Here is a 9,278-nt window from a genome sequence, read left to right as displayed (position 1 = left end):
ATCACAGTCACATTCATGTGACTTCCGTGCTCTAAGATTGCACTTCCAGCTCCTTTTTCTAAAACAATACCATTTTTCTAGGAAATGACCATTGGTCCCTTCCCCTAATGAAGGCTCACCCTCCCCAGAGTGGGAGGTGAAAATAAGAGAAGTGAGGAGTCACCAAGTCTTAGACCAGGAGCCATACCCCACTGGGGTAAGGTAGGTATTCTTCAGGAGGAGGGGAAGCAGGGTTGCAGGGACTGGCAATTGGATATGGCAGCAAGAAAAGAAAGCAAGTTGTAGTGAACTTTTGAGAGTCTCTAAGACAGCCAGTGGCCAAGGTTAAGAAAACAACCCTAGCCATGGGCCCCGTGCCCCCCGCCACACTGTCCCTGCCCCAGGCCTCATCCCAGCATCCCTGACTATAATCTTTCTCCTCCTTCCCTGATCCCATTGTCCCCATCCCATTTCAGTTGTACCTACTACTTAATTTCATCATGCATTCCTTACAAATCTGTGTGTATTCCTTGGCCTTCCCTGCAGGATATAAGTCCTTAAAGTTAGGAAATATTATTAACATTATAAATATTTGTATCCCTAGCACAAAAGGAACAACACATGGCACATTCTAAATTTTTTTGAATAAAGAAATGTGTAGTAAAGTGTTTAACTTTGCCCAAAATAGCTGTGACCTTTGGCCTCAGTGGTGGGAGGTAGTCTCTGAGCCCTTGGAAGGTCATGCTGGCTAGAGATGTCTTTTCCTCAAGAGCTCTGGGCCAGCCACATAGTAGTACTGTGATGAGGGGCAGGGACTTTGGGCCACACACATCAGGTGGCCCCCCAGAGGGAAGAGCCTGACATGGGCCTCATGGAAAGTCAGGCACACTGATGTGTCGGACCTCAACAAGGCTGGAGGGTCCCCCAGTTGACAATGTTGGGTGTGTGTTGTCACATATTGATTCTGGGAAAGCCACCCTATCCTGACTCAATGAGGATGACAAAGGAACCTCTCTACACTTATTACTTCCCTGGACCCTGTCCCAAGCACCTGCTCCTTCCCTCGGTGGATCCCAACCTGTGTCCTTTCTCTGTAACAAAATGGACTTTGAGCAGAACAATGGGTCCTTCTAGAGAATTATAAAACCTGGGGGTGGTCTTGGAGGCCCTTGACTTACAGTTGGAGTCTGAGAGGAAGCAGTCTTGGGGGGACTTCCCTGTCACTCTGAACCCTACCACAGGGCTAACCTCACAGCAAGTGATAGGAAAATCTAATTCAGAGTAATTATTCAGTCTATAAAGTCTTCCATCTGGTTATCTTCAGACATAAAAGAAAAACTGGAAAGGAAAAATAGAATTAAATATATGTGTTGGTTTGAAGCAGTGATTCAGTTTTCATTTAAATTCAAGGAAAGGCATGTAAATAAAGCATAAAAACTTCTCTGTAAGAACAGAGGAGCTTCCTTAATTGGCAGAGCATTGAAGAAATAGTAAGAGTGATTGAATATAGAGTTTTTCTGGGGATAATAAAATTGAACAAGACAATATCCCTTAGGGAGAAGCTCAAATATTAAAACTTTAAAAGACAAGAAGTAAAGAACAATTCAATCTTCTAGAAAGAAGAAAGATAAGTGCCTACTGAAGAAAAGAAGCAGAATTTTAAATTCTGTTATTTTTATTTCTTATGCTGAAAAAAGAAAATATGTAATTATTAATGTTTCTGTTACCTATTGAGTTAGAATATCTATAATTTAGAAGGTTTTTGGTATAAGCTGAAATCTTCACTTAAGGGGTAACTTTTAAAATCTGTCAAAGTCTTCAGTGTGTTGTGAGAAATATATTTGAGTAATTTGCATTCCTGAAGAGTTAGGTGCTTTTTTTTTTTTAAAGAGTTAGATTTTCTGGGTGTCATTCACAGAGATGGGGCACGTGGCATCTGGGCACCCTTCATCTGGAACTAGCTGTATTGCATTCACTCTTGCTCCCAATGAGCCATTCACAATGGGCATGCTAATGGCCAGTCCTCGTCCATAGAAGGCATCACTATGAAGGTGCCAGCTGGGACCTTCCCACAGTCTGAATGCTTGGAGGCCTCTCCAAATGTACCTTCTTGGGAAACAAAGACACAGGTGAACTTGCATGAAGCAGAGATGGGTGATATGTGGGCTGGTGTTCCAGCTGGAAGGGAAAACTCTGATAAAAAGCAAGGAGTCAAATCACCTGAAACATCAGGTAAATCAATGGCCTTGGTGGGCTTCTAGAAACATGGACTTTTTACAACACAGGAGTGAGCTGCAGCCGTTCGGGAGGCAGCAGAGCAGTGTGGTCAACACCTCGGGCTCTGGTTGTAATCCGGGCTGGGAGGATCCTGGTCCTGCCATTTATTGACCTTGTGACCTTGAAAAATTACCTAACATTTCTGGGCCTCCACTTCTTCATCCATAAAATAGAGCTTAGAATTATACCTACCACACTTCATTATTGCACAGTTCACTGTGATAACATGGTGAGTGCAAACCTTAGTAAATATTATTCCTGAGACATTTCTAGGTCTAAGGTCAGGTCTCAGAAGGGGAGGCATCAGAGCACCCTAGAACTGATGGTCAGCGCAAAGGTGAAGCACCACATTGGGAGCAAGAGGAGCTTTTTTGAAAGTCTAAGCATCACATTGAGGTTAACTATGACAACTGCAAGTGGATCCAGCATCCATGATGCCCTAGGTATGGCATGAAGGGACTCCACCTGTCATAGAACCTCAGACACTGGTCATGACCCTGCAAGGAGGTACTGTCACCTTCACTTCTCACTGTTAAGGATGGTACACAGACATTCTTCTGCTTCCCCCAAATCACACTGCTGCTAAGTGGAGAAACCAGAGTTAGAAGTAAAATATATTTGACTCCAGAGCTCAAACTACACTAAACAGAACTGAGATACATGAGGGTCAACAGTTGGTCAGGACCCAGATGAGTGAAGGTCAATATTGGAGCAGGACTCAGGGGAGTGAAGATCAACAGTGGGTCAGGACCCAAGTGAGTGACGGTCAACAGTGGGTCAGGACTCAGGTGAGTCAGGGTTGAGAATGAGTAAGGACCCAGATGAGTCAAGGACAAGATGGGCCAGAAATAAGGTCAAGCATAGTCCACAATGGGAAGGAATGATTGAATTCATTTACTATCTCATGACCTTTCTGGTGGACTCTATGCATCTTGACCAGCCATCAGTTTCACTCTACTCTCAGGGTCAACAGAGGCCCAAAGGTCTAGATCACATCCAGGTCATGTAGGAGAGAAGGGAAGGTCTCCTCCACAGAAGATAAAATTTGACAAAATAAGAAGACAATTGAAAATGGTCAACCATGAGTGAGATGACTGGGCCACCCGGAGCATCCTCTGTGATGTCAGGGAGCAGATCAGTGCACCCATGTGTGACATGGAGCCCGATGCAGAGGAGTCTCAGCAAGTGTCCTTCCCCTGGAAGAGGAGCACCTCCCACGGGGCATAGTCAAGCTAGAGAACCCTTTGGTTTTCATCGTTATCTTCACTGTATAAAGCCAGAAAGTCCTGGTGCGATGGAGCCTCTCAGGTTCCAGGGCGCCCGCCGCAGAGGCATAACTGTGCTCACCCAGACGGTCAGGACATCATCGTTCCAGCAAAACGCCAGATGATGGGAAGCGAAACGCAATTTCCCCTTTTCAGGGCAAAACAAAACAGAATGAACTGCAAGGGTTTTCCCCTCCCCCACTGATCCTCTTTCCCCAAACAAATTTTAGTTTGCTTTTGACTTGATGCTGATCTGATGCTGGTTCAGTACTTTTTCTTATTGAGAAAATGCAGAACTCGTACGTCCTGTGGCAGGAAAACATCTGTTTCTTTCATTTTGTGGGAAGGAGCCCAGCCAGAAGCCCGGGTTCTCTGTGCTTTGCTACGTTCACGACGACTCCGGCGGCAGAATGGGCGACGTGGTCCCCGCCAACTGCTCCGCACGCAGCAGGGCGGTGGAGGTGTCGGTGGCCACGCTGCTGGCGCTGGAGTGCATCCTGGGCCTTCTGGGCAACGTCGTGGCGCTGTGGACCTTCTTCTTCCGCCTGAAGGTGTGGAAGCCCTACGCCGTCTACCTGCTGCACCTGGTCGTGGCCGACCTCCTGCTGACCTTCTGCTTGCCCTTCCACGCCGCCTTCTATCTGAGACGCAAGACGTGGAGCTTTGGGCACGTGTCTTGCCAGACCCTGCACTTCCTGCAGGTCCTCAGCCGCGGGGTGGGCATCGCCTTCCTCACGGCCGTGGCTTTAGACCGGTACTTCCGAGTGGTCCACCCTCGGCTGAAGGTCAACCTCCTGTCCTGCCGGGCCGCCTGGGGGGTGTCAGGCTTCATCTGGCTGCTGCTGCTCGGCCTCACCCACCAGAGCCTGTTCGTCTCGGAGGCCACCTGCCCCAACCCGGACCCCGGGGTGGACCTCTCCTTCAGCATTGTTTGGCAGGAAGCACTGTTCTTCCTGCAGTTTATCTTTCCCTTCGGGCTCCTCCTGTTCTGCAACGCCAGGATCATCAGGACCCTCCAGAAGCGCCTGCGAGACCCGGACAAACAGCCCAAGCTGCAGAGAGCCCGGGCGCTGGTGACTGTGGTCGTGGTCCTGTTCGCTGTGTGCTTTTTGCCCAGCTTCCTGGCGCGGATCTTGATGGCCATCTTCCAGGGGGCCGGCGGCTGCAGGGCCCTGGGGCCGATGGTGCACGTGTCCGACGTGGCCAGCAGCCTCACCTACCTGCAGAGCGTCCTGAACCCGGTGCTATACTGCTTCTCCAACCCCGCGTTCAGACACTCCTACCGCAAGGTCTTCAACACGCTCAGAGGCCGGGGGAGGGACACCGAGGCCCCAGGGGACATCAGAGACTCCTACTCCTGAGGCCTTCGGGGCCCCGGAGCACAGGAAGGGCCGGGAGCTGAGCGCTAGCAAGCGCCCCCGAGGGTCGCGGGGGGAGGACACTCCAGGGCTGCGCCACCCGGATCAGGACCCACACCTGGGCACCCCTGCGGCAAAGATGGTCTGCAGATTTCCTTCAGCTGCTCTATGGGATCGGACAGCAGATGAGATTAGCAACAGAGCCCCCTCCTCACCCACGACCATGCAGGCTGAACGGCTGACCTAGAAGCAGGCAGCTACTGACCCCCCTCACCCCAGAAGGATGGTGACCTCATGGGCCCGTCAGTCCGGGAGGTGAAGGCTGAGAGGGGCACTGCACTGCTCTCGCTGTCTGGTCGTGGTGAGCCGTCTGCTTTCACTCTGCTTCAGCTGGCAAATGCGGAAAGTCTGCTTTCTCCCCACCTGCTGCGCAGACTTGTGATCACCAACCTGGGAAAGCGGGCATGGGGGGCTGCAAGGCAGGTTCTGCGGGGGGTGCCTTATTGTGTGCCATGCTCTGCTCTGTCTGCGACACAGTGCTTTCCAGTTTATACAATCCTGCGTCATTTGCATAGATGATACCTTCCGTCAAAGACAACAGAGTTCTCTAGTTTATTATAAGAAACACATTCCTTCTAAATTTCTCAAAATTGCCTCCAGAATTTCTTCCTCAGGTGTGAATGTCTAAATGCTTTTGAAACTCATTTTGCTTTCCTGCTCTGAGAAGTCACTGTAGTGAATGCCTCGTGGAGAAATGCACCGTGCAAGGCACCAAGCTGCGTGTGAGTCGGTGGTTTCCCCTGACACTGGAGCCTAACTGGAACAGAGGGGCCCCTGGGGACCTGCTCAGCCTGGTGGGCAGAGAGTGGGGGAGCACTCAGAGCCTGTGCGCCCCCTGGAGCCCAGCCCCAGCTCCCCTGCATGGTCTTAAATTATGTCCCACATCTGGAGCTCATTATGGTGACAACAGAGTTTGGAAGACCCCTTCCTGATGCCCTTGTCTCATCCTCTGTTCAACGCTGGTGCTATGGTCTCCAAAAGGGACTCCCCAAAATGCTCAATGAGGCACAGGGTCTGCTTTGTGAGGAGGTGCACACCTGTCGCGTTACCCGTAGCTGCACCTGCTGTGCCCACACGGACAGACTGCTGCTTTTCCCAGGGCTGCCCCATGCTCTCTGTAATATTTAGGGTTAAAAATGGTGACATTAGGCAACAGGAAATGGCAATACTACCTCCAGGATCTGTTTGCCTAGCAGGTAGGCTCCTTCTGAGAGCCAAATTTAAAATGTGTGTTCCTATTACGATGCTCTGCCTAACAAAGTCCTCTGAGGATCAAAAATGCTCTCAGTGATGGTGTGCTACCTTTTGCAGGGCTTTTGTCCTCTCAAGCGAGTGGAATTGCAGGGGCCTGGAAGGGAGATGTGACCAGATGATAATGTGAGAGGTCTGAATAAAATTCTCTGCTGTGAACACATTCTACACCGTGCCTGTTTTCTTGCCCTGGGCTTACTGCATGTGCAATTGTATATGCTGCTTTATAAAAATCTAACGTTTTTTGTATCATGACGAATTCTCTGTAGGCATTCTCTACTTGATCACCCAATAATCTGTCCAGATGTTTCTTACCATTTCTCTCAGGCTAGATATTCCAGCTACCCTCTGCACAGGTAAATCACACTTTGAATTCACACAGCCAAAAAAATAAAATAAAATAAAATAAAATAAAATAAAATAAAATAAAATAAACTCACACAGTCCCCCAACAGACCTGGCTGCGGCTCTGCCCTCAGAGGTGGGCCTACCTGGGCCACTTGAACAGGCTCCCAGCCCAGCACCAGGCTCTGCAAACCTTCCCAGCAGAGCTGTCTCCGGGCTCTTTGCTGGGCGAGCCAGCTTTCTGCAGGAGCTCAGCAGCTGGCTGCACCTCCTACCAATCCCTGCTCATGTGGTTAGCCTGGCAACTGGGGGTCTCATCACAGTGCTACACCGGGGTCCTGGGCAAAGCCCCGGCCCTCCTCTCTGCTCCAGCCTGTACAGCGTCGGGGGTGAGGGGGCAGGGACCAGGATCTTTCAGGAAACCCTGATGCCTTGGCCAACCCTGAAATTCTGACTCGGTCGGTCTGGGGAGTCCCAGGGCACTCTGCTAACGTGCAGCCTGAGCTGGCCGTCCCTGGGTGAGTGGCCACGGTCAGGGCCCTGGGGTCAGCATCCTGCTGTGTCACTTCCTAGCTCTGTGACCTAGGACAAACCACCCCGCTGCTCTGAACTTCCCTTGTCTGTGAAATGGGGATGACACAATCCAACCTGTGGGATTATTATACAGTTTAAGGAAAATAACACAAGAACTGTTGAGCACGGAGCCTGACACATGATCCGCATCCCGCAGGTGTTACTCCGCTGTTTGCAAATGATCGGTTTACTCCATTAACTTTATTTACACCCTGAGCAGACTGCGCAGGCTTCGGCGACACAGCTTTTTACCTGTGCGCCCCCAACACGGGGCCTAGAGCAGGACAGGTGTTCAGTGGAGCGGAGGTCACAATATTCTGCTAACTCAAAGGTCTGCTTCGATTCTTTCTTCCCGGTGAATCCTTTCCAGATCTTCTATGAGCATTCTGTAGGCCTCAAGCTTCATTCTGCACACCTGTGCAAAAGGACGACTTTTCTGTACATTGGAAGGTTCTGGAGGGGTCAAGCACCCACCTCCGAAGATGCCTCTCTGGCATCGCGTCCTCTCAGTCCTACCACATAAGCCCCGCAAATTCTGCACTCAGACGGTTGTCCTCTTTGAAGACGTACCAGGGAGCGAGGTGGTTCTTGTCCTTCTCCAAACTATTTTCTCTGAGTAAGGAAGTGAGTCAGAAGGAAAGTGTCAGTAGGCAGCAAGCGCTAGGCCTCAGAACCACAACAACTTTGCTGTCGGTAGCAAGTTTTACTTTCTTTTCTCTTTTGACTCACTTCTTATAATACAGCAGGTACACGGTCTCATCTGTGAGTCTTGCAAATCTCAGCGTCATCTGGAAGGACGGCCAAGAGCCTGAATTTCAATCTGAGTGATGAATTTCTTTCCCTTTTCAGGGGAGACTGCCAGTGTTTTTTAATACTGCTAATGTTGTCATTTCTTTTTCCAAAATCCAGCAGGCCACTGATGCCTCCTTGGCTAAACATAAGTCCTCTAGGTGCCGGGCATCCTGCACAGATCATTCGAGTCTCTGTCTTATGACTTCCTACCCACCCTTTCTGGTCGAGCCCCTGAGACCCACCCCTTTAATAAAGTCCCCTGACAACACCCCACCTGTACCCCAACACATTCTCCCTGCCGCAGGCCGCCCTCTGGTGCTCACATCTGCTTTCCCCTCTGCGTCCTCTCCCTAAAGCTTCAAAAATGGCCATCTCTGCGTTCCCAGCACTGAGCACAGGGCCTGGCACACACCAGACACGGGCTACGTTTGTGGAATCAATAATAAATACATGAGCAAACTAGCCTGGTTTAAAGTTAATAAATTAACTGTATTGATTACTTAATAGGTTTCTTAAAATCTACTTTGACATTCTGGATCCAGAGGCAAACTTAAAACATCCTAAAGATATTCTAGGAAGACACAAATACAAATGAAAACGCGATCATTTTTCATCTATATTAGAGTAAGCTTTTCCTCTATATTTTCAAGTCACTTCTGCTGCTAATCAAGCCAACGATTTTGATTGACTTAAGGGTCAGGATCTGCCTGCGGGCTGGACCAGGAGCTTTGAAGTGTGTCGGTGACTCTCCGAAGCTTCTGGAACACACCGCTACTGCTCAAGCAAAGTCATCCTTGGAAGGTCCCTTTTTATTTTATTTTATTTTATTTTAAGATTTTATTTATTTATTCATGAGAGACACAGAGAGAGAGAAAGAGAGAGAGGGGCAGAGACACAGGCAGAGGGAGAAGCAGGCTCCCTGCAGGGAGCCCGACGCAGGACTCAATCCCGGGACTCCAGGATCAGGCCCTGGGCTGAAGGCAGTGTTAAACCACTGAGCCACCCTGGCTGCCCAGGTCTCCCTTTTTAAATTGTGGTAAAAGACACATCACATAAAATCTGCCCATTTAACCATTTTCCATATGCACAGTCCAGTGGCAGTAGGTATATTCACACTGTTACGCAGCCATCACTACCATCCATCTCCAGAACTTTCCATCTTCCCAAACTGAAGCTCTGTCCCATCAAACATTAATCCCCACCCTCCTACCCTAACCCTGGTGCCTACTGATCTCCTTTATGTCTCTGGGGGATTGGACTGCCTGAGGGACCTCACGCAGGTGGGACTGTCCAGTGTTTGTCTTTCTGTAGCTGGTTTATTCCCACACCCCCACCCCAGTGTCTTCCAGATGCTTCCAGGCTGCAACATGGCCAGAAT

The 9,278-nt window shown here is 49.7% G+C and overlaps 1 protein-coding gene across 1 annotated transcript; it reads left to right on the top strand.

The window, feature by feature from the left end:
• Nucleotides 1-3,766: 3,766 nt before the first annotated feature.
• On the top strand, nt 3,767-6,358 carry GPR31 (G protein-coupled receptor 31). The gene has a single exon (XM_038525600.1). It carries the CDS (start codon nt 3,932-3,934, stop codon nt 4,880-4,882), a length of 951 nt encoding a protein of 316 aa, XP_038381528.1. The 5' UTR covers nt 3,767-3,931; the 3' UTR covers nt 4,883-6,358.
• The last annotated feature ends 2,920 nt before the right edge of the window (nt 6,359-9,278 follow it).

The sequence above is a fragment of the Canis lupus genome, chromosome 1 (assembly GCF_011100685.1).
Source record: "Canis lupus familiaris isolate Mischka breed German Shepherd chromosome 1, alternate assembly UU_Cfam_GSD_1.0, whole genome shotgun sequence".
In the NCBI taxonomy this organism is placed as follows: domain Eukaryota; kingdom Metazoa; phylum Chordata; class Mammalia; order Carnivora; family Canidae; genus Canis; species Canis lupus.
This window is presented reverse-complemented; position numbering and strand designations above follow the sequence as displayed.

Excerpts from the sequence above, each read along its gene's own strand:
- GPR31 (XM_038525600.1), top strand. The coding sequence starts at position 3,932 with ATGGGCGACGTGGTCCCCGCCAACTGCTCCGCACGCAGCAGGGCGGTG.